Below are 24,798 nucleotides of genomic sequence, written 5' to 3'. Positions count from 1 at the left end.
CTGGGATCCAAGCTTCCCCCGACCTCCCCCTAGCATTTCATTCACTCATTCATTTATTTATTCACACAACAAACATTTATTGAGTATCTACTGTGTACCAGGCACTGTCCCAGATATACTACAAGGAAGAAGATAGACAAAAATCTGTCAAAGTGTAGAGTTAAAAGAAGGGATCCTGGAGCCAGGCTGCTTGGATTTAAATCCTGACTCTGCTACTTTCGAGCTGTGTGACCACAAGCAAGTTACATAACCTCTCTGAGCCCCAGTCACCTCAACTGTAAAACAGGGTTAAGAATTGTATCTCCGCATGGGGTTGGATGATAATTCAATGCTTTAACACGTTAGAAGAGCACTTGGCACATAGTAAGTGTGCCATGGGTTTGTGATTATTAGTCTAGTGGTGGATGCAGAAAATGAACTCTAAACAAATCAATAAAATTATTGCAGATTATGGCTGGTGTTTTGAAGGAAATGAACAGCGTGCTGTGGGTGGAATTTTAGGTAGTAGGTGGGGTAGTCAGGAGGGTCTCTCTGAAGAGATGGCTTCTTTAAGGTGATGCACAGAAGATGGAGGAAGCAGTCTTGCTGAGAGCAGGGAAAGGGCTTTCCAGGCAAAGGGATCAGCAAACGAGAGTCCCTGAGGCGGAAAATGGCTTGGCAAGTGTCAGGAACACCAGAAGGCCCGAGGTGAGAGATGGATGGGTGGGAAGGAGGATGGCAGGACAAGTCAGAGAGGCCAGCAGGGCCTCTGATCCACAGAACGGAGTTTGGCTTTTATTCTAGAGCAGTGGGCAGCCAAATGAGGTTTTTTGTTTGTTTGTTTTTGTAAGTTGTATTGAAGTGTATCACACATACTGAAAAGTATACAAATCATAAGTCTGCAAGGCCACACATTTTCACAAGCACACCCAGGGGACCAGGGCTGAAGTCAAAGCCAGAACAAGAGCAACACCCCAGAGCTCCCCTTCCGGTCACCACCCCATGATTGCAGCCATCCTGACTGCTAGAAGCAGAGTCGTTTTGCCTGGTTTTTGAACTTTGTATAAATGGAATCAAACAATGTTGTTCTTTTGTGTCTGGCTTCATTCTCTTAACACTGCAAGCAAAAGTCACCCACCTTGTTGTGGGCAGTGGTAGTTTTGTTTCCCCCTTCGCTGTGCCGTGTGCCACTGTGTCCACACTACAAAGCGTTTCATGCCCGACTGCTGCTGGCCCTTGTAGTCCCTATCTTTGGTTCACATGCGCATGCTTTTCTGTTCCTTGAAGGGTCTTTAGTCTGAAATTGACAATACCTCCCTTCACATGCTCTCTCTAGCTCCTGCATCTGGGGGGCTGACCCCAGAACCAGACCAGCCTCAACTTCACCTTTGTGCTGCTCCAATAGAAGCCTGCATCAGAGTGTGTCCTTTTGTGTGTGGATGGTGTGTCTAATTCATCTCTCCTTTCCAAACTAGGAACTCTCTCATTCCTCAGGCCTCAATATCCTCATCTGGAAAATGGGCTCATTCTTGCCCAACTGCAGGTGGCTGTGAAGATTAAGTTAAATGAGAAATGGCAGTGAAAGCCCATGACCCAGTGCCCAGCCTCTCTCTTCCAAGGGTATAATTAATGTCCATTCTCCTTCCTCTTCCAGGGCCAGAAAAATGAAGGGAGAACAAGGGCGCCCCCTGTGGGTGAGAGTGAAACTGTATTCTTGGCTCCGCAGGGTCCAGCCTTGTAGATCAAGGGCCTCTTCCCTACAAAGCCAGCACAGACCCAGCTCCTCCTGAGGGGGCAGCCGCGAAGGCCCAGAGGGCAGAGAATCCAGGAACCACCGCTGCCTTTGCACATTCGCTCCCCACCTGAGAACCTCACCCCTCTTTCCCACTCCACCCCAGGCCTCCCCAGGTGCCCCCGAAGCCTTTTCTCCTGGTTACTGCGCCCACGGCACGTGACAACATCCTTTGCACACCCCAGCCCCTGGTAATGCGTGCCCGCCTCCCTGCACGCATTACCAGACTGCGAGGGCAGGATGGGACCTGTGCCCGTTCCCGCAAGATGGCCCACACCTGGCATTGAGCCTGGCGTCCAGTGGGGGGTGTCATAAATATCTCGTGAAAAATTCATTCACTCTTTTGGGAGAGAAAGCACGACCCCTAAGTGGTTAAGAGTATGAACTTTGAAGTCACACAGACCTGGGTTCAAGTCTTAGCTCTGACCTTTGGCTCTGTGACCTTGGGAAGGTCATTTCATCTCTGAGCCTGTTTCCTCGTGTAAAAAACTGGACCACGACCCCACTAGGTCGTTGTGAGGATTAAGTGAGATGATGTTGGCCTACAGTAACAGCCCAATCATGGTGGGAGAGGGTAAGTATCCATTCAGAGAAGGGGATACCGCCTGCTTTCTCAGCGGTTCCCAGGAGTTGCGCAGTGTCGGAAAAAGAAAAAGAAACTGAGGCCCAGAAAGGGAACAGGATAAGGCCGGGTACCGGAGGCTGGGGCTAGACTCGACGCCTGCTGACTCTGCGTCCAGTGCTCCGACTGCCTCTAGGAGCCCCTGGTGAGCGCATCCCCACCCCACCCTCGTACCCCCAGCCTGCGACTGATGGGCTGGACTCCGCCTCGGGGAGACCCCAGGATGCCCGGGCGTGCTTGGGGATCCTCGGCTCAGACCCCGGAAGCGCCGCGCGGCTCCCCGGAGCGAAGAGAGCGCTCGAGGTTGTCACTTTAAATTAAACGGAGAGCGGGCGGGCGGGCGAGCGCGAGGGAGCGCGCGGCAGGCTCCTGGGAGCGTGCCCGGACTGCGGCGCAGCTCCCTTCCGCCGCCCCGGCCGGGCCGAGCCCCCGGCCCGCGCCGCGCTCCTCCGAGGCGGGCGCCGGGCGACACTGCAGGGGTGGCGTTGCGGGCGACCGCCAGGCTTGGCGCCGGTGCGTGCGCGCTGCGCGAGGCCGGCCGGGAACCCGGAGCCGGGAGCCGGAGCCCACGCCGGAGCCCGAACCGAGGTGAGTACTCACCCCGCCGCCCCCAGCGCGGGGCGCGCGGGCTCACGCCGGCCCCCTCCCCTCGCCGCGGACCCCGGGCTCCGCGCACTCCGCGTGCCTGCACACCTGCGCCGCGCTTGCACACGCACGCCCGGCACAGCGCACGCCGGGCGCCCTTCCCCGGCCCAGCCGCTCCACGTACTGCGCATCGCACCGCGCCCCGCACGCCCGCCCCGCGTGTGCACACACGCGGCTCCCCCGGCCATTTACACGCCCCCCGGGCGCCCGCGCTGCACGCTCGCCCCTCACATTCACAGTCAGCACCCTGACTGTCCCCACTGCCTCGGCCCCGCCTCACACCCCCTCCCGGCTCTCGGGTCAGCTCCCCATTCTCCTGTCCCCGTATACCCTGGGGGTTCCCGCAGCACCGGTGCTGGGTCTTCAGGAAATGCCCCGATCCTGAGAGGCATGTCGGTGCCCTATGGCCAGGAGGCCCCCCGGAACCCAGGAAAGGATCCTCAGCCGCGGTCTGGCCTGGGTGGGGGGCTTTCCATTCAGAACCGCCGAGGCTGCTGTCCTTTGGGAGAGGAAGTGTGTGGGTCTGGGGGCCGCGGGCTGTGGTTTTGGGCTGAAGAGGCGGTGGGAATGGGGCAGAACGTGGGACCCTGGAGCCAGGTCTTTGAGTGGAAGAGACCTGAGTCAGCCAACCTGGTGACCTCCCTTCCAGGGGTTACAGAGGGATGGTGAGCCCCCTCTCCTCATTCAGTGAGGCCACCCCCACCGCAAAGTGCCTGGGAAACCTGCATCCTGGAATATCAGCCCCTTCCCAGAGCCAGAGTGGAACAGGTTTGGAGAGTGGCAGCAGTTGTGCTTTGGCACAGAAATGGGGAAACTGAGGCCCAGATCAGGCAGGAGAGCCACTCCAGAGAAGGGTCAAGACATGTCCCCAAACCTCTGCCTTCCGACTCTGCAAGATGAAACCTTCCCCCAGCAGCTTGGGGAAGTGGGGGCTCCCAAGCTTGGACTCTGCCTCTCATCAGCTCTGGTGACTATGGGCAAGTCATTTCCTGCACCTCAGTTCTTTTACCAGCACAATGGGCAGAGTAGCAGCCCTCTTGGAGGGCAGCAAGGAGGACTTGCTAAAATAATACATGGCGAGTCCTTGGAGACAGTACTTGGCTCATGGTAGGTGCCCAACAAATGCCAACCACCACCACCCTAGCCAGTCTTTACTGTGGTTTCTGTGGGCTTTGGGGGGATGGGTAGCAGGATGTGGTTATCTCAGACAGGGAGGGGGGAGCACTTGAAAAGAATTTCAAACCTAAAGATCCTAAAGAAGCTCGCAGCCTGGGAGGTGGAGGGCTGCCCTGTCCCCACTCCTGTCATTCCCACTACCTGTTGACCTCAGAGTGAGGGTAGCAAGCGCCAACACCCTGCTGGCCAGAGATGTGGAGACGCAGAACAAGGAAATGGGGTGGGAAGAGCAGAGACACGGGACCCTTTTCCCCTGCAGAGGCACAAAATTCCTGGAAAGCCATTTCTCTGACAAGCCCAGGAGGGGGCCTGGACTGGCTATGGTCAGATTCCTGTAAGGCCAGTGGCAGTTCTTCCCACCCACCTCCACCCCCGAAAAGCCTAGTCAGGAGGTGGCATGGTGGCCAAGAGCCCAAGCCAGATCCATCGCACCTTGGCGCCAATCCCGGTGTTGCTCCTCATACGCTCAGTGACCAGGGGCCCCAGCGTCCTCATCTTTAAAATGGGGATCCATTTATTCATTCAATTATCAGGTCTATATTGTGCGCCTACTATGAGCCAGGCATCATGCTCAGCATTTAGCGTATATTATGTCTAATTCTTATAGCTTTAGGTAGGTATTGCCAGGTAGGTTTGATTAAGCCTGGATTTGAACCTACAGCTGTTTTCAGAGAGCATATTCCATGCAGGTTTGGGTCAGAATGAACAGATTGGGTGCCAAGAAGGGGACATGGACCTGAGGAGCTCAGAAGTGGGTTTGGGACAGCTCTGGCTGTCCCTGTTGTGCCCCATTTCCTATGTGTCTTAAGCTCGGGAAGCTCTGGTCACAGGCTGCCCTGGCCTTGGACATGCGTTGTCAGCATCGTGTTCTGAGCCAAAGCCGCAGCCCCTCTGCCTGGCAGACCTCCAGGCTGCCAGCCGGACCTGCTGAGGTTGCTGTAGTCAGTGAATGGAGTCGGGGGGTCTCAGGGAAAGTGAGTAAAGCCATTAAGAAGGGTGCTTGAGGCAGAGCCGCATCCGGCTCGGTCTTGGCTCTCTGCTTACTGGTTAGGTGACCTTGAGCACCTTCTCTGAGCCTCACTTTCCTCCTCTGCAGAGTGGGGTTAATGATAGGATATGTGCTCCATAGGGGTCTTGAGGGAGGTGAAGGCCTGGGCACAGGGGCTGTGGCTACTGTAATAGAAGAGGCACCGGACGAGGCATCAGGCAGGGCTGCCTGGCTCCACCCCTGCTGACTGTGTTGCCCTGAGCAAGTCACTTAACATTTCTGAACCTCCCCTGGTGCATCTGAAGTCCTGCTTCCCAGGCTCAGGCACGGGGACGCTCCCCGGGGCCAGCAGGTTCTGGCAGTGAGTGGAAAGTGCCAGGCCTGCAGAGCAAGTGCCCTGTCTGAAGGGGCAAAGCCTGCTCTGCTCTAGCTCGGGCTATTTTGGGGGGTTAGGGAGGGTATAGACCCACTGCCCCCAGATCTAACTTTAAAAGAGAAGCTGGCAATCCATCCTTCTTTACTTTTCTTTTTAGAAATCCGTTGTTAATGGGAAATTTCCCAATTTTTAAATGTTGGAAACTCACTTACATTTAAGACAAATGAAACACATCTGTAGGCTGGCAGTGCTGCCCACACAATTCCACAGCTTAAACGAGGAGCAAAGGGGGCTTTTGGATGATTGCCAGGCCAAGACCACACTTACTTCTCATTCCGCCCTCCTAGCACCCTGATAGGGCAGGCAGGAGCCCCATTTTACAGACGGGACAACTGAGAATCAGAGCAAGTGAGGGGACAGATCTGGGATTCAGAGCTGTGCTCACAGTGCCCCCACCCAGGAGCCTTGACTCTCCCCCGAGTTCTCTCCTCCCTCCGCTCAGACAGATATGCTCTGGCTTCTGCCACTTCACAGGGCACCACTGCGGGTCTGGGTGTGCCTGGGGTCGTTGAAATCACACCTTCCCTGAAATCACAGCTCCCAGGCAGGGGGGTTTGTGATGAGGAGAGGGAGAAAGGCGGGCAGTGTGGGAGTCCAGAGTCTGAGATGGACCATCCTTGGAGGGATGGGGCTCCTAGACAGCCAGAGGTCGGATCAGCAGATCAGCCATACCACGTGTACTTGCTGCAGGGGTGTACTCAGCCCAGGCTGCTGGCATTGGCCATCCCAGGCGGCCTCTCTTTCCCAAAGTCAGCTTGTGCCAGGTGTGCAGGAAAGAAAGCCCCTGGCATCATTGGATTCCCAGCAAGGCAGAAGCAGGCTGGTACCTGTGTGTTCACGTTAACGTGTGTTTCGATGCGTCCAGACCCCCTTCTGCCAGGAACTAGGGCCACCTTGGGCTTGTACATAGTGCCTGATTTGGCCTGAAGATTCTTAGGAAACTTTCGAAACCACATGCCTGCCTGCAAGTTGGGCACAGGGGTAGGAACATGGAGCCAGATGGCCTGAGCGGAACAGTTTTTCAGCTGTCTGGCCTGGGGCAATGACTTTATCTTTATGACTCAAGACTCTCCTCTGCAAACCAGAGGTAATAATAGTATCTGCCTCGTGGGGTTGTTGAGGATTAGATGAGGTAGTATATATATTTGCACAGTGCTTAGAACTGCGCTTGGATGAAGGAATGCTTGGCAGGAATAACTATCGTCGTGACCTCCAGTCCAGGTCCCAGGAATGAGCTTCCACTTTGAGTCAACCCAGGTGAAGCCCTTCCTGGTTAACACCGCCCTCCCATCACCATGACAACCCGCATCTCACCGTGGGAGTGTGGGCATCAGCAGGGATGCTGGGAGCAAAGAGCAGTCTGTGCACCTGGCAGGGCTTCGCGCAGGGCCCTGTTCTACCCTGCTTCTCGAGGTCTCCGCCGTGGGACGTGAGGCACTCCCACAGGTGCTGGATACCCCATATGTCTGAGTCAAGGCACCATAACTTCTTGGTTCCGGAGCCCCAAATTGGGGAGAACCCCAGGATTCCGGAAAATGCCCAGGAAAATGTTCACCCTCTGACTTGACCCCAGTCCCAAAGAGAGTCCACAGACTGCTTCGAAGGGTTGCAAACGGGCAAGCCACAGCCAAGCAGCTTTTTACACTGTGCCTGAACGGTGTTGACATTTTTGATGAATTGGTTGCAACATTTAAAAAAATCAAGAAACTGTACATGATACATCCAGGTATCTGGCTTTTCTTTAAAGAGCCAGAATGTCCAGCAATGCTGAACGGCCATTCTCGCAGGAGTGGAAAAGCACCGCCCGGGGTGGGTAAGCGCAGTGCAGTTCTCACACCCCCGTTTACCCTCCTCATCTGCCTCTGCCCACCGCTCTGTGGCAGGAGGGAATGCAGAGGTTGGGGTGGGGGTTATCCTGTTCTTCTGTGTGCCCCGAGTGAGACCAACGCAGCTCATCCTGGCCTCCGCTTTACAAACTCTCCCCATTTAGAACATGTCTGCGAGGCAAATTTACTTCTCAGCAACAACAGTAAAGAAACTTATGAGCAGTCCCTGGGTTCAGCTAATGGCTTGTATGAGCTTCTAGACCTTTCAAGAACAACTCAGACCTTCAGCGGTTCATAAAACTTGGGAATGGAGGGTGGGGTGGGGAGTGAAAGGACTGAGAACAGAATCTTGCAGAAACAGCCTTTCCTTTTCCAATTGAAACAAAAGCGTTTTAAGTACAGCCACGCGTCGCTTAATGGCGGGGTACGTTCTGAGAAATGCGTCATGAGGCGATTTCGTTGTGTGAGCATTGTAGCATGCACTTACACAAACCTAGATGCTGTAACCTATCGCACACCTCGGCTACTAAGCTGTACAGCCTGTGACTGTACTGAACTTGTAGGAAATTATAATGCATTGTGCCTCAGCATTACAGTGGCTCAGATGTCACTAGGCAGTAGGAATTTTCAGCTCCATTAGACTCTCATGGGACCACCGTGCGTTTTATTATGTGGTCCCTCATTGACAGGTTTTGTGACCCCTGATGGTACTGCTTAGTGAACACCCTGGCGGGGGGGGTGGGGGGCGCTCTCATGAGTAACAAAGAGTGGCTGCTGGTCAGCCTGTTGTTGGTAGAGTGGAAGTGAGGTGGGGGTGCCAGAGTTAGCAAATCCAAATACAGATGCCAGCAACGTTTGCGTTTCAGATAAACAATGAATACATTTTTAGTATGTCCCAATATTTGGACGTACTTATACTAAAAATGAATCTGAAATTCAAATGTCACTGGATTTCTTGTGTTTTATCTGGCAACTCTGCAGTGAGGTCTTAGAGAGCTTGAAGAGAGCTTCAAACACCATTTTTTAAAAAATGCTATTTCATGGGGCGGCTGGGTAGCTTGGTTGGTTAGAGCACGAGCTCTGAACAACAGCGTTGCCAGTTCGATTCCCACATGGGCCAGTGAGCTGCACCCTCCACAACTAGATTGAAGGACAACGACTTGGAGCTGATGGGCCCTGGAGAAGCACACTGTTCCCCAATATTCCCCAATAAAATTTAAAAAGTAGAAAATAAATAAATAAAAATGCTATTTCAAAAACCACCTCCTTTTGCGTGGTGGGGGGTTCATAGCTGAGTGTGCGCTCTGGGTGACAGGTGCATGGGCACCAGGGAGGCCAGGGCACAGGGTTGCTCTGAATCCCTCTTTGCTGACTCTCTTTTCCCTTCCAGTCTCAGCCACCACAGTGGGCATCATGGCCGTGGACGTGGCAGAATACCACCTGAATGGTGAGTCCCAGAGGCAACATGCCATCTCGCAGGACCCTCCCACCAGCCCTGGGGTGGGGGTATCAGTGGGACACCAATAATGGCCCTGTTTTACTGGTAAGGACCATCAGTGACTTGCCCAAGGCACACAGCCTTGGGGGCACGGGACTGGAAGCAGTCTGAGGTCTCCTCATCTTTCCGCTCCACTGGCTCCTTTTGTGGAAGCAACTCCCTCCGTTTGACTTGAAGGGATCTCCCTGGAGGCCTGTGTCCCGCTGCTCTCTAAGGAAGAGCCTGTGACACAGAATCCACTCACCAGGGCCATTCCTGGAACCTGTCAAGTAGCCAAGTGAAAGGAAACCCAGGAACGTTGATGTTAGATCCATGTGACATTACACTCAGAGATTGTCCAGGCCAGGGATGGATGGGGACACAGCTCCTGCCTTCCCTTGTGTGCCCCGGCAGGCATGGAGCTTGGGAATGGCCTCAAGACACCAGACACACTCCTCACCATCTTTTCTCCTTATGTTCCCCTCCCCGTTTACAGATGGCAGGAGGGAGGGAAAGGGACAGTGAGTAAGTAACAGGGTCAGGACATGCACCCAGGTCTCCTGACTCCCAGGCTGGCACTCCCTACCACTCAGCTCCTGCCCTAGCACAGCCCCCAGCCAGCCAGGGCTGAGCTGAGAGGTACACTAGGGACCCCTTTCCTAACCCCCAGCTAGGGATTTTCACTTTTCACCTGCAGGCTCCCAGGTCTTGGGCCAGATCTTGGCATGGCCTTGGATGAGTGATAAAACCTATCTGAGCCTCCACTTACTCATCTGTAAAATGGGGCAATGAGGCCTACCTCAAGAACTGCTGGGAGGTTCAATGAGCTAACCCATGTGACGTGCCCAGCACAGTGCAAACACAACCGAACTCCAGGCCTTTGCGTATGCCATTCCCTTTGCCTGGAGTACTTCCCTGCCTTGGCCTGGCTAAGTCCTCAAGACTGGTGTGGAGGTTACAAGCACAGATCTGGAGCCAGATTGTCTGGCAGCAAATATCTCCTCTATCCCTCAGCTTCCTCATCTGTAAAATGGGGATCATAATGGAACCTTCTGAGAACTCGATGGGTTAATACACAGGAAGTGCTTGGAACGGAGCCTGGCAAATAGCAAAGAGAAGGGAATCTATTATACCTATGACTCTGACGCCTCTTCTTCTTCCTCCTCTACATTTCTGGTCTCAGCATAGACCTCACTTCCCTTGGGAATTCTTCCCATACCATCCCAAGGCTGGTCCTCAATAAATGAATAAATAAATGAGCGTTAATTGTCATCATTTCATATCACCTTCCTGGAGCTGTTCCTTTCGTGCCCCCAGCCCTGCCCCCCCTTTTCTGCCAACGGGAGCGCTGGCTTCAGTCCTTCAGACCCCCACCCTCACCCCACCCCCGATCCTCACTGTCAGGGGAGTCTGGCTGTGCTTTGCCACCTTGCCCGGCCCATTGCCTGCTTGACCTCTGTGCCTAACCCCTGCTGGCACCCAGGCCCTGCTGTGCCTATCTCAGCAGGAGCCGCTCTGTCTGCCTCTCACTCTCCAGTTAGCCAAGTCCGTTCCCGTCCTATCCGCCATTCACCAGACTCCCAGGACTTTCCCCGACCTGGGCAGGCCTGGCCTGGGGCCCTCTGTAGACCTTTGTTGTGGTTTCATTTAGCCCACAAATTACATTCTGGTAACCAAGGTCACGAATAAATAAATAGTCCCTGTCTCCTTATTTCTTCTTCCCCTCATTGCTCCTCAGCCCGCCCAGCCCCTGTCCATTCACTATGTGATTTTTACATCAAAATCATAAGGTTATACCATGTTGGGGATTGATGTTTTTTGTTCTTAACATTGTCTTAAACGTCTCTCTGCATTGCCACAGTGACAGCCTAACGACCTCAATTGTCATTCTCAAAAGCCAGTGACATTCCCTCCTAAGACAGTGCCACAGCCCCAGGTCAGATCTTCTCGCTGTTTTCAGATTCTACTGTTATAAATAAGTTCAGCTAGAATGACTCACACCAGACAGAAAACTTGTTGGGATTTTTCCCTTAGAATAAACCCCGGGGTGGAACCACTGGATGGGGATGATTTTGTCATCATCTCCTTCTTCCGGATGAGGGAACTGAGCCCAGAGAGGCCAGGTGGCCTGCTGGGAGGGAGCTAAGGCTCTGCTTTCTCACTCCTGTGGCAGCCTCTCCCAGCCTCAGTTCTCTAGAAAGTGGAGGTAGGGCCCTCATAGGGTGCTACGTGCTGGATAAATGCCAGGGCTGATGGATGGGCCCAGCCCTTCTCCAGAGCGAGTTCGTGTAGATCGTGGCTGGAGCTGGCGGGGCTCAGAGCAGCAGGGTCAGGCTGAGGCCTCCCACTGCCTGAGGGGCTACCACTGCGGCACAGTTCCTCCCTATGTGTTGGACTTTGGGGAACATTGGTGAGGAGCCCTTCCAGCCCCCCAACGCCCCCACTCCCTCCCTCCCACTGGGCACTCTGAACCCTCTGGGCTTTGTTCAGCTCCTCTTCCTGCCCTAAACTCCCAGTCCCTGGTGCCTTGGCCTGGCACACTTCTTGCTCCTTCGTATCTCAGTGTAGATGTCCTTCCAGGAAGGGACATCCCTCCTCTAGCTCCAGGAAGCCCTCCTGGGCTGTTCCCATCATTCGGTTTTGTCTATTTATTTGCCCACCCCACCCCCTAGACCATGAGCTGGACCTGAGACTGACTCACTCCACAAGGTGCTCGCACACAGTAGGTGCTCAATAGATATACAATGATAAATCTCCACCCCTGAAATGCCCTCCCCACCTCCTTAACTGTGCTGCTACTAGGGAACTGTGCTGGGTCGAGACCAGGTTGGTCAGACGTTACCCCTGCTTGCTCTGGAGCCTGTCAGAGCTGGAATCCTGGCTCCATGACCTTGGGCACAGTCTCTGTGTGCCTCAGTTTCCCCATTTGAATTGAGTAGAGGCAACACTCAGAATGGTTTAGAGAACTGTTTTTGCCAACAGGGCGACCATCTGCAAAATGAATCCCACTCTCTCATTGGCTCCCCAGAAGGTTTCCTTTTAACATGTAAGGTCCTGCCATATGCCAAGCACTGTGCTGGGTAAGGACTCAGCCATCACGGTTGAGGGATAATTCATTACCATATTTGGCTTAAATAGGAAAGTCATATACTCATCAGTGACCAAAAAGCATTTGAGCATCTGGATTTGTCCCCACGCCCTGCATAGCCTGCAGCCACCTCTCACTTCTGGCTGAGTTGGGGTTTTTTTTTGGTAACAGCTTTATTGAGATAAATTTATATACTATAAATTCACCCACTTAAAATGTACAATTCAGTGGGCTTTATTATATTGCACACTCATCTGCATGATCAATTTTTAGAATATATTCATCACTCTAAAAAGAAACTCCATATTCCATATTCCCAGCCCCCAGCCCCTGACAATCACTAATCTACTTTCTGTCTGCATAGATTTGCCTATTTTTAACATATAAATAGAATCATACAACATATAAATAGAATCTTTTGTGACTGGCTTCCCTCACTTAGCATGATTTCAAGGTTCATCTGTGTTGTAATATGTATCCGTGCTTCATTCCTTTTTATGTTATTCCATTTTATTTATCCATTCATCAATTGAGGGACATTGGGTTGTTCTAGATGAGATTTGAGGCAAAAAAAAAAAAAGGGGTTATTTCTTTTTGTCCCCCAAATCCTCTTCTTCTTTCCCCAGACCCCAAAGGGCTGCTTTGATTACCTGGGAGCAAGAGGTCCTCTGAAGGCTGAGTTCAGAGAACTCAAAGATGCAAGAACAACCCTATTTATTTAAAGCTTAATTACTATTAAACCATTATTCACAGCTCTTCATCTGCTCTAGCCAAGTGTCACTGCTGGTAGAAATGTTTATTTTTGTGGGACGGGGTAGAAGCAGAAACCACAGAGTGTATTCTTGTTCGACACCGGATCCCCAGCACCTAGCCTAACACATAGTAGGCACTCAATAAATATTCGTTCAATGAATAAGTAAGTCAGTGCTCCCTGAGTGGGCATCTGTAACTCCTGAGGGGCCCCAGGGCCCACTAACGAGAGGCTGCTCTTGCCTTGCAGTCATCAAGAGCCCCCCCAACTGGGAGGTGGGTGTCTACGCTGCCGGGGCCCTGGCGCTGCTGGGAATTGCAGCTGTGAGCCTGTGGAAGCTCTGGACATCGGGGAGTTTCCCCAGCCCCTCCCCATTCCCCAACTACGATTACAGGTACCTCCAGCAGAAGTACGGCGAGACCTACGCAGAGGCCAGGCAGAAGGTGAGGCTTCATAGCTACACACCCAGTTATGCACCCCACGTCCCCACCGGCCACTTGCAGGGTGGGCCCCCACTCGCTCCTCACCTTACCCCCTCCTGGTTAATTTCCTTCTGAGACCCTCATCCTCCTCCATATCTCCAACCTAGCCCAGTGCTAGGTAATCGATGAATATTTGTTGAATGAATACTTTCAATTTTAAGAACCATTCTGTGAAAAATATACTCGTAAATAAGAAAAACCTCTCCCAAAATGCCACCGCCCAGAGGCAAGCAACTGTTAACTGTTTTTAAACTACTAACATTTTGTTTTATTTCTCTCTAATATTTTTAATCTACTTTCCCCCATTTTTATCCATGCATAGTTTTTACACAATGGGTGTCATTTCTACCTAGATTTTTATACCCTGCCCCTTTCATCTTACTTATAGCTGAAGCATTTTCTCATTGTCAAACACCCATCATAAACACCATTTTAATAGCTGTGTAAGATTCCTTTTTATATATGTGCCATGATTCACTAAATGCCATTATAAATGATGCCGTGAATGTTTTATATGTAAAACTTTGTCTTCATTTGGGATTATATACTTTGAATGGATGCCCAGATGTGGAATTACTGTATGAGGGAGTACAAACATTTTTAGGGCTCTCTGTATCTATTGCTGAATGTTTCATCATTTGACACTTGGCAGAGATTTTTCTAACATCATGTAATGTTCCAGAGAGCACAGCCAGAATCTGTTACCAGCTACAGGCCCCACATGCTCACTTGTTTGGGATTTCAGAGGGGACTATCTCTCACTCTGTTGGGGGGACTGTAAATTGGCACAACTTTTCCAAGGAGCACTTTGCCGACATGCATCAAATGCTTTCAAAAGGACTGTGTCCTCTAAGCCAGGATTTTGAGAAATCTATTCAGTGCTGCATTATTTATATTTGTGAAAAATTAGAAACAACATCAATGTTCAACAGCAGGAGAATTGTAAAATAAATTATGGCTATCCACTCAACGGCAAATTGGGGAGAGCATTAAAAATTGTGTTCATGAAGATCATGCAGCAACATGGGAGATGCTTGTGGTACAAAGGCTTTTGTTTTCCTAAGGTCAATTTAGAGGAAAGAAAAATTCAAATATTAGGGTGAGTGTTACCCAACATGAAAGCTTTCTCATGTTGTAGACATTTTTGAAAACTTCCTTTGAGGCTGCCCAATCATCTACTGAGTAGCCATACTCCAGTATTCTTACCCATTCCCCTTCTGCTGGACACCTAGATTGCTAACTATTTTTCCTTTTCATAAACATCACTGCAATGAACATCTTTATGTATAGAACTCAATCCATATAAATAAACATTTTAAGAAAACGCTCTCTCTTACATCTGGTTAGAGAGAGAAAACTGAGTGACATGAAGTAACATTAAGCAAGGGCCTTCTAAACTAAGGTATGCCCTGTTTTTGCAAAAGGGGATCTTGGAGGTACCTCAAGTGAGCAGAGCTAACTGTATGTCTTTGTCATCTCCTCAACCCCAATGCCCTTGTGATGCTTCCATATCCCCATTTCTTAACCCCAGAGAGTGCCTGCCTGGAATGCCCAGCGGGCCAGCACTCGGGCACCACCCAGTCGCAAAGGCAGCCTCAGCATCGAGGACACCTTTGAGAGCATCAGTGAGCTGGGGCCCCTGGAGCTGATGGGCCGTGAGCTGGACCTGGCCCCCTACGGGACCCTCCGGAAGTCCCAGTCGGTGGACTCCCTCAACTCCATCTCCTCCGTGAGCAACACCTTCGGGCAGGACTTCACACTGGGCCAGGTGGAGGTGAGCATGGACTACAATGCCGCCTCCCACACCCTCCACGTGGCCGTGCTGCAGGGGAAGGACCTCCTGGAGCGGGAGGAAGCCAGCTTCGAGTCCTGCTTCATGCGCGTCAGCCTGCTTCCCGACGAGCAGATCGTGGGCATTTCCCGGGTAAGTGGGGGCTGCGGGGCAGGGCAGAGATGTGGGCCCGCCTCTCAGGAGTTCTCCCCAGGCAGACAGGTCTGCACAGCCAGGCAGGAGCTGAGGAGGGCGCTGAAGAGTGGGTTTGGATTCTGGTCCCAGAGCCGAACGTGCTGACGATAGGGAGGACAGGACCCAGAGTTTGGGATCTCCACCTGTGGGCTGCCATTGTGCACAGTTCTCGGCACTCTTGCCATATGAATCCAGTGTGTGGTAGATGTCCGTTTCCGTACCCGTCCCCTGTGTCAACCTGGGGTCCTGGCAGGGAAGGGATGACACACGCAAGTTGGCTAATTCGGGGAGAGCTTAATAAAAGGACTGTTAAGAATTGGTATGGATGGGGTGTAGGGCAACCTCAAGGCTAGCGTGGTACCCTGGTCTGACATGAGGAGAGGAGGGGAGGTTACCAGGCCCAAAAGGAAACAGGTGTGTGGAGAGGGCCACCTTGATAGGTACTGTGTCCTTTGGGCAAAGGAGCCTGTTGATGCAGCTGACGGAGCTCAGCTTCTGGGGCCGAGAGCAGGCTGGGGCAGGGTGGGGGGAAACCAGGAGGGGCAAGGAGAGGCACCCAGCACACCCCCGTGAGCCAGCGCTACGCCTCCCTCCATGGATCCCTCTGCCTTGCCAGAGGGAGCAAAGCCTACGTGCGACAATCCTACTGTCCAGCACTGGCGGCCAGGATACCCAGGCTGGACAGAGGGGTCTGAACGCCGAAGCTGGGAATCCTGAGGTGGGCGAGGCCAACACCCCGTGGCCTGTGACCGGAGCAGGAGCCTGACGATCTGCAGGACCAAGTGCCTTCTGACTCCTCAGAGACCCACCTGTCTCTGCTCACCTTTGCCCTCAGTAGTGGGGACTGTCATCCCTCTCCCGCCCCATCCTGCCCCCCTCAGTCTAGAAGGGTCTAGAACGGACCACCAGCCATGTGCATGTGGGATCCAAGAGGCAACAGCCCAGCTTCTGAAGGGCAGTTCTGTGGGTGGCTAGGAGCAGGACCCTGGAGCCTGACTGCCTGGGTTCAAACCCTGGTTTCCTACTTCCTGGCATCGTGACCTTGGGTAAGTCACCGAGGCTGTTTATGACTCGGTTTTCCCGTCTGTCAAATGGGCATCATAATTCTTGAGGGGATGTGTTAATATATGCAAACTTGGTAAGCGTCCAGTCCTTGGTAAGCGCTCAATAGGTTGTCTATTGGGAGTGTGAAGGCTTCCTGTTGAGCCCGGATCCACACTGCCTATGGCCACGGCAGCCTGGAGGACCCTGGGTGTTCTGGTCACATCCCTGGAGGGGGGACATTGACAGACAGCAGCCACCACAGCCTGCTATGTGCAGAGAACCTGGTTCCCAGAGCCCAGCACATCCACGATTCTCTCATTACCTCAACGGGGTGGATTGAGGGCATCTTACAGATGAGGAAACTGAGGCTTGGGGAAGTTCTTTGCCCGAGACTACCCAGCAATTGAGCAGGATACCCGGGACTCAACCCCGGGGTCCTCATTTCTCCATCCATGTGCTCATTACACAGAGAATGGGTGATCAGGGAGCCTGGGCGCCTCTGGGCAGGGGACAGCCAACAGCCTAGTTTGGCCGGAGAAAGAGCCTGAATGTAGAGGTGAGGACCGGGAGGTGGGCTTTATCCCATGGGGGAAGGAGCCCTCCATTCTCGAGCAGGTGGGGCCTGTAGCTCCGAGGAAGCAGCGTAAGAGGAGCCTTCCCACAGCCCAGGCGGTCACCAAAGAGAGTGAGTGGCTCAGGGCATCTGGAGGTGCTGGTGGATTTATTCCTAAGAAGACGGGCTTCTTAGCAGCCCAGCCCAGCGAGTGGGTGGTTGCCCCCAAGCTGGGCAACCCCCCAGCTTCAGGCGAGGTGCCAGGAATGAGAGCTCCTCTCTTTAAATATCACCAAGCGGTGACTAAGGCAGCCCCCCCCGATGGAGGGGGGAGCAGTGCCCGCAAGTGCACCTTCCCAGGGGCCCTCCCACAGCTTCCTGGGAACAGGCCAGTGGTGCCCACCAGGCAGGTCTGGGCTTCACAACGGAGTCTACACAGTCTTGCCTAGTCATTCCATCCATCCATCTGTCCCACAACATTCAGAGTCCTGGGACAGGCTCTTCGGGGGCTGGGACATCAATGGCTGTCAACTGTTCAGACAGTTAATTCATACTCACTGCATACCTGACCCAGGGCTGGACTTGAATATGTGGAAGAAAGACAGAGACCCGCTCAGCCAGTGCGTCACCGGGGTTCTGTGCAGCCACGGGCACTAAGGATGGGACTTAGCTGGGGTCTGATTGTGAAGCTTCACGTTCCAGGCCATTAGATTGCCCACCACTGAGGGGAGGACAGCAGGGCTTTTAAATCATCAGGGCTGAGCCAGGAAAGGAAAGATTGGCACTGAGCTTGGGGCACAGCAGAGCCAGGACTCAAGCCCAAGTCCCGGACTCTCCGTCCAGTGCTCCCCTCCGTCAAGGCCTGCAGGCGCCTGGCTGCCACCTCCTTCCCAGTTTTGGAGTGCCCTCCTTTCTCTCTGCAGATCCAGAGGAACGCCTACTCCATCTTCTTCGACGAGAAGTTCTCCATCCCCCTGGACCCTGCAGCCCTGGAGGAGAAGAGCCTGCGGTTTTCTGTTTTCGGCATTGATGAGGATGAGCAGAATGTCAGCACGGGGGTGGTGGAGCTGAAGCTTTCTGTCCTCGACCTCCCGCTGCAGCCGTTCAGCGGCTGGCTCTACTTACAGGACCAGAACAAGGTAAGTCTGCTCACTCGTTCCCCAGTGAAGAGAGCGTCACACACATACACTTCGGAGGAAGGACTTCACTCTCCTCCACAACAACCCAAACTCCAGCACCTTTAGGATATTGAGCCACATTCAAGGAGACTCAGTTTACTGCACGCAAATGAAAAACACCCTGACCACTGTTTACAGCTCTTCTACTGCTCCTACCACCAAAGCTTTAGAAGCTCTACTCCTATAGCGCTTCTGTTAGGAAGTTCTCCTCTGGCCCTAACGTGAGTTATTTCCGAGACCAAGCTGATGTTTACCTTTACAAATGTAGGAGTTTTGGGGGAGCATAAGCAAATGATCTACTAATTCCAGTCCACTCGGACCTCTATATGCCACCACCACACAATGTTTTCCTTGGCCTAGAATGAGGGACCATAACTGCATTTGGATGCTACATTTGACAGGCAACCTCTGCCCTCCTTCCAAGACAAGACCCCCACACGCTGGGAGAGAGGGATGGTGCATACTCCATGGAGTGGGGAAGGGGGTCTCTTTCTCAATCTCGTCAGCCTGGTGCCCTGGTATAAGGGGTCCCAGAGCAGCAACTTCTCCATGGAGGAAGAAGCTTCCTGCTTTCCCTGGACCCTGAGGTCCAGGGGACAGAAGCCCTCTGAGCCTCTGTCTTCTAGGTCGCTGACGCTGTGGGCGAGATCCTGCTCTCCCTCAGCTACCTCCCCACAGCCGAGCGCCTCACTGTGGTCGTGGTGAAGGCCAAGAATCTCATCTGGACCAATGACAAGACCACAGCGGGTAAGGCCCTGCTGGCTGTCTGGCTCCTCCATGCAGCTGGTGGTAGCTGTGGCCCAGCTGCTAAACCCTGGGCACCTACCTGCAGGCATCAGCAAGTGTGGGGCACAGTGCCAGGCCCCTAACCCCAGCTTTGGCTGAGCTCAGGAGCCGTGCACAGTGGGAAGATTAATCTAGCTGGGGAAACATGGGAACCACGGAGGGAGGCAGGGAGCCCCTGCCGGGGGAGAGATGGGAGTCCGAGAGGAGAAAGCAGCAGTGAAGGCTAGGGCACTGGGAGGGAAGGTGGGCACCCTTGTCCCACCTTGGAATTCATGATGGAGACCCCGTTCCCAGAGGTTGGACTGCATCCCAGATCCTACATGGGGACCAGGACCAGCGGGACCTGAGGTGCCGGGGGGACCCAAGGTCCCAGGTCTGCAGGAGCCTTCAGCCCCTGCTAACTGAAGACAGAGAGCTGGGGGAGCCCAACCTACTGGAGCCTGAGAAGACCCAGGGTCCAGGCAGGCACAGCAAGGACACCCAGTGGGCAGGAGGTGACAAGCAGACGGCACTTGTTATTTCCGAGCTGCACGTCATTGAGTCAAGCCCTGCTGAGCAGGCACTGGGTGACTCAGAGCTGACGTCTGCGCCCGGGCCATTTATAGAATTAAAAGTGGTGGGTCTGCCAAGCTCCCCAAGCATCATGTGAAGGGAGCATGTGTGTGGGCTGGGAGGTGGGCTGCCCTCGTCCAAAGCCCGGCTGTTCTGACACGTGTGTGAGCCTCAGTTTTCTCATCTGTCAAATAGAAAAGAAATAAAGGACCAATGGCAGGACTGTAGGATATAATGGCAATAGTGAAGGTCTGGGGAGTTTGGAGCCAGTGGGCCCCTGGGACTGGGCAGGGCTGTACTAGGTGCGTGTGGCACGGGCCCTCATCTCCACCTCTCACCCACCCAGACCCCTACATCAAGGTGTACCTGCTCCAGGATGGGAGAAAGATGAGCAAAAAGAAGACAGCTGTGAAGAGGGACGATCCCAACCCAGTGTTCAACGAAGCCATGATCTTCTCAGTACCAGCCATTGTGCTTCAGGTGAGGGGGAATTGACGAAGGAGTGTGGTGGGGCCAGGCCATGTCACCCCCAGGGCTCTGAGACCACTCCATCCCCTGCCACCGAGCTTCTCACGGCTCCTGCAGGTGGTGAGGGTTTGCCTCAACCATCTAGTCGAGAAGAATTTATTGAGCATCCACTAGATAGCAGCCCTATGGTGGGTGCTGGGGAGGTGGGCTCTGCGTCCTTGGTGCTCAAAAGGGACAGGCAGGAAAGTCCCCAGACAATCCTCAACCACTAAGAGCGTGCCAGACTTGGGTGGTCAGGGAGGCTTCTGCAGGAGGTGTCAGCTCAGCTGAAATCTGAGGCAAAACAGTTCCCAGGGGAGGGAACTCCGAAGGCGAATCCAAGGGCCCTGAATCTCCCAGGATTCCACCTGCAGAGGCCCTGCTGAGCTCCCCACAGCCCGTGCGTGGCCTTCAGAAGGTGATGTGCCCCAGGGAGACCCCCTCCCAGCACAGATATCACAGACCAAGGGTGGGGGACACTGCAGAGGACATGGCCTGGGCCACACCACTGGTGCTGCTTGCATGCCTCAGAGGATGGGGAACTCATTACCTCCCCTCACTACTCCCTCCATCCTTGGCATTCCTGACCATGAGAAAGTCTTTTTGTGCCTTGAGCCAAAAGCTGTCCCTTAGCCCTGGGCTGTACAGAACCTGCCTGATCTCCCTTCCCAAGATACCCTGTCTGCATTTGAAAGCCCAGAACTCTGCCTCCGTCTGGGTGTTCCTAATCCAGGCAGACATGCCCGCATCCCTGGTTAGTCCGGGGTGTCATTGCCTTGCTCTGTCACCCTCACGGGACAGGCTGCCCACCTGTCCCCTGCTTCCCTCTGGGTAGTCACGGTGCCACTACTCCAGCCTCCAAGGGCCAGAGATGTCTTGGGATGGGAGACAAGGGTTGGGGAGAAGAGAGGTCAGGCTGGGGTCCAGTTTCAGCCTCACTGCTTTGACCTTAAGCAGGTTCTCTCCCTTCCTCAGTTGAGTCCAGCCTACAATTATATTAGGAAGAACAGCAGATATTGTAACGCTCTAACTGGGTATAGACACTGTTCCGTAAATTTTAACTCATTTTGTTCCCAGAACAGGTAGAAACCATTTTACAGATGGAGAAACTGAGGTAGGAAGAGCCCAAGTCAGTCCATGTCACACAGCAAGGTAGTGGGGAGGCTGGCACTTGAACCTGGTGCTGCCGCTGTGTGGGGAGGCAGAACCAGAAGGCGGTGGGGTTAGGCAGATGAAAGGTGAGGATTCAGGGAGCCGCACCTGGATCCCCGCTGGGGCCAAGCATGTGTGGACTAGGGCCCGGGAGCCATGGAGCACCTCTGGCACTGCCCCTGGTCCCCAGCGCCCGTGTCCCTTCCTCCCTAGGACCTGTCTCTCCGTGTGACGGTGGCTGAGAGCAGCAGCGATGGCCACGGCGACAACGTGGGCCATGTCATCATCGGGCCCTCGGCTAGCGGCATGGGCACCACGCACTGGAACCAGATGCTGGCCACACTGCGCAGGCCTGTGTCCATGTGGCACCCTGTCCGGCGAAACTAGCAGCCGGGGCAAGGCCAGGGTGGGCACTGGTGCTGCCTGGAGCCTGGTGCAAGCTCAGCTCTAACACCCTTCTCCATAGTCCAGCTGGAGCCATGAATGCTGGGGTCTCCAGTGGAGTCCCCATCAGTCATCTTGGTCCCTCTGTCCAGACTGCAGTGGAGGACCGGGCCTGGCTAGGTATCGTGGGACCCAGGGTTTCTCCCACTGAGGACCAGCTGTGGCTGGGCCAGGCCCCAGGAGGGCAGCTGGGCACTGGCCCATTGTTCTCCCATTTTGAGGTCCCCAACAGCTGTGCTCCTTGGCCTGGGGTGACCTTGGCCTCTCAGAGTTCCCCATGCCCTACCCCTGCTGGAAGGCCAGTGCCAAGCTGGCCAGTGCCACGCACTGGAATGGAGCGAGTCTTGAAAGACAGGTGCTGTGCTAGGGCATCAGAGGGGTGACACGATCGAGACACAGCCCCGAGGACATCGGGAAACAAGATGCCACATCCTGTTGATCTGCTCAGCACTAAATGGTAGCCCAGACAGGCAGACTGGGGGAGGGCTCTGGGGGCTGGAGGACGATGGGAGCTGTGGTTTGGGGTGGCAGGGAAAGAACTGAGAGTATCCCAGGCAGGCGGTCCCACCTAAGTATGGCAGGGACGTACAAACAGTCCTCAGCCACTGCAGTGGACACCAGGGCTTCTCTTGGGCAGGAGAAGAGGCCAAGAGACCACGCCAAGCAGAGGCCCGCAGGCCACGTGGGACCTGGCTCCGGAGTCATTCTCTGTGAAATCTACTCCCTTGGACCATAACCCTTCCAAGGCCCAGAGGCCCAGACCCAGGTCCTAATATTCAGTCCCACACAAACCGGGCATTGGCTCCATGGCCTTTGTTGAAGTCCCTCCAGGCCAGGCCCTGTTGGGAAGAGACGTGCCTCAGTCTATGGGGGACTGGTGGTGATAGGGTCTGTGGGAGAGGCCTCCGTGGGCTGTAGGCCCCTGGGATGTCATGGTGGAGCAGAAGGCCCTTGGGCTGGGCCTCGGAGGGAGGGACATCCTGAGCAGTGAGGGGCAGTCGAGGGGGGCAGTTCTCGGGCAAGGGGTCTATGGGGGAGAACCCTCAGGAGAAACCTTTAAGGGAGAGAGGGAAGCCTGGGTGCAGCTAGCAAGTGGTGGCTTCAGGAGAGTCTAGCTTCAGCCTGATGGCTTGGGGGAGCTCGGAGTGTGAATAGTACCCCAGAGGGGTCCTGCCCAGAAGCAAAAGGGCTGGGCTGTTACACCCCTACATGCATCATCTTTGGCTACCCTCCCACCCCCAGCTGGAGGAAGGGTCACTGGCTAAGGAAGCTCCCATCCACCAAACGCAGCCCCACAGAAGCTGGCAGCTGTACACCCTTTGAAACTGTGGGGTGGGTGCCCCAGTGGACAGGTGGGTGTCCCTATTGGTTCAAAGGTTGGGGGCAGGAGGGATTAGTATCTACTCTATGGCGCCCCCCCACCCATACGTGCATGGGCTCTCAGGCTGGCTGCTTCTGGCCCTGGTGAGCCATGGAGACCCAGGCCCACTAATTATCCCCAGTGATGTGGCCGGAGGGCGTAGCTGGAACAGGGTGGGGTCCCAGAATTGGGACTAGAGGCAGGACTGTGGCTCTCACCTGACACCTCCATAGCCCAGCCCTGAGGCCAGGCTGTCTACCCAGTGCCTGCACCAGGAGGTCTGCACAGCCCAGGCCAGCTTAGGGCCCGGGGACACACAGCCTGGGAGAACCTCTGCAGCCTGGGAGACCCTGGATTCTTTCTACCCCAGTGGCTATGCAGTGCAGGCCATGTATTTCCACCTTCTCTTCCCCTTCTTTCCTTCCTTCTAACTGCATGAAATGTTGACCATGCACCTGGGATGGGTGTGGTGGGGACCCAGTATGCTGACTGGAATAATTCTAGAACCAAAATAAAGCTGGGGCAGGAAGGAGGAGGCTTCTGGAGAGTCCTGCTCGGCCCGAATCACCTTCGTCTCTTCTATAGGAACCAGGGACTCAGGTCTCTGCCCTGGTTATTGTGAGTGTTCCTTCCCCTGTAGCTGGATGCCCAGAGGAGAAGGAGCCCCCAGTCTGCTTGGGGAGACAGGGATCTGTCTCCTCTGTGCCATCAGGCTGCTTGGGAAGCTCAGAGAAGGGGCCTTGAGCAAGGCCTGGTGGAGCGGATGGCTGTAGGGAATATCAAGCGCAGCTTCCAGTGGATTTGCTGAGTCTTCAGGACAAGAAGCATGAGGCCGCAAAAGATGGATAAGGCCCAAAAAGCATTCCTGGCAGAGGGAACAGCATACGGTAAAGGGCAGGAGTGGACAAACACTTGGCCAATTTCTCAACCTTGTTAGAGCAAAGTTGGGGGAGGATGGGCAGAAGGGAGCCAGGGGAAAGCCAGGGGAAAGGCTGTACGAGTCAGTGAGAGCTAGTGCGCAGCCTGCAACCCTGCAACAGTTCAAGGTAGGTACTATTGTCATCCCCCTTTTGCAGATATGGAAACCAAAGCTCAGAATGGTTAGGTAACTAGCCCAAAATCACACAGCCAAAAAGTCTTAGAGTTAGGATTGAAGCTCAGGTTTGCTCCAGAGCTCATGTTCTTTCTTTTTAAGGAGGGCACAGCTCATAAGGGCCCATGCAGGGATTAAACTAGCAACCTTGCTGTTATTAGCACCATGCTCTAACCAACTGAGCTAATCAGCTACCCCCAAAGGTCATCCTCTTAATCACTAGGCCAAACCCTCCCTCAATTCCTCAAGGGTGGGGCTGAGGGGCAGCAGAGGAGGCCCTCTGGATTCCAGGCTGCTTTGGTTTCCCCCTGCCCTCTCCTGGAAGGTCACAGTAAACATGGGAAGAAGAGAATCTGAGTGGGAATTCCCAGCATACCCCAGGAGGCCTGGCCACCCCAGGGCCTGACTGTGAACTGCTTCTGTGGAACCCCCTCCCCCAACACCAGGGAGACAGGCTGCTGCAGGGGCCTGTAAAGGTGGATAGGGAGGGCTTCCCAGAGGAGATGGAAACATGAGCTCTGGCTTTGCAGGGCGGGTGGACCGTACACATGGAAGAGAGAGAGGGGCCTCCAAGCAGGGGAACTGCCAGCACAAGCGTTGCGTGTGTCTAGGGAGCCACACAGCCGGCTGAGTGTGGAGAGACCGGATAGGGCTGAGCTGGGACGGCTTTGTGTCCAGGCTGAGGCTGAAGGTCCTTGTCCAGCTGGCAATGGGGAGCCACTGAGGGGTCCTGGGCAGGAGCAAGTGAGAAGAAGGGAGGCAGGAAGGGGAACACTCTAAGCAGCTTTGGAAATGACAAGGGGGGACATAAGGCTGTTTTAGGTCAGTGAGGGGCAGTCCAAGCTGCCCTCAGGCTTTAGGTTCATTCAGCACGGTCCAAATTGAGCTATTTCCATCTCTT

The 24,798-nt window shown here is 54.2% G+C and overlaps 1 protein-coding gene across 2 annotated transcripts; it reads left to right on the top strand.

Moving 5' to 3' along the window:
* Positions 1–2,213: 2,213 nt before the first annotated feature.
* Positions 2,214–23,762, top strand: SYT12 (synaptotagmin 12). 2 transcript variants are annotated; one of them, XM_033119988.1, is made up of 8 exons: positions 2,214–2,538; positions 8,855–8,911; positions 13,030–13,223; positions 14,794–15,186; positions 17,749–17,964; positions 18,630–18,750; positions 19,688–19,821; positions 21,214–23,762. In XM_033119988.1, exons 2-8 carry the CDS (start codon positions 8,878–8,880, stop codon positions 21,385–21,387), a joined length of 1,266 nt encoding a protein of 421 aa, XP_032975879.1. In that variant the 5' UTR covers positions 2,214–2,538; positions 8,855–8,877; the 3' UTR covers positions 21,388–23,762. The 2 variants fall into 2 exon arrangements, with proteins under 2 accessions (XP_032975879.1, XP_032975878.1); XM_033119987.1 differs by lacking the exon at positions 2,214–2,538 and adding an exon at positions 2,825–2,981.
* Positions 23,763–24,798: the final 1,036 nt, after the last annotated feature.

Source organism: Rhinolophus ferrumequinum, chromosome 11 (assembly GCF_004115265.2).
Source record: "Rhinolophus ferrumequinum isolate MPI-CBG mRhiFer1 chromosome 11, mRhiFer1_v1.p, whole genome shotgun sequence".
Taxonomy (NCBI): Eukaryota; Metazoa; Chordata; class Mammalia; order Chiroptera; family Rhinolophidae; genus Rhinolophus; species Rhinolophus ferrumequinum.
Note: the sequence above shows the minus strand (reverse complement) of the source record. Positions and strands in the feature narration are given on the sequence as shown.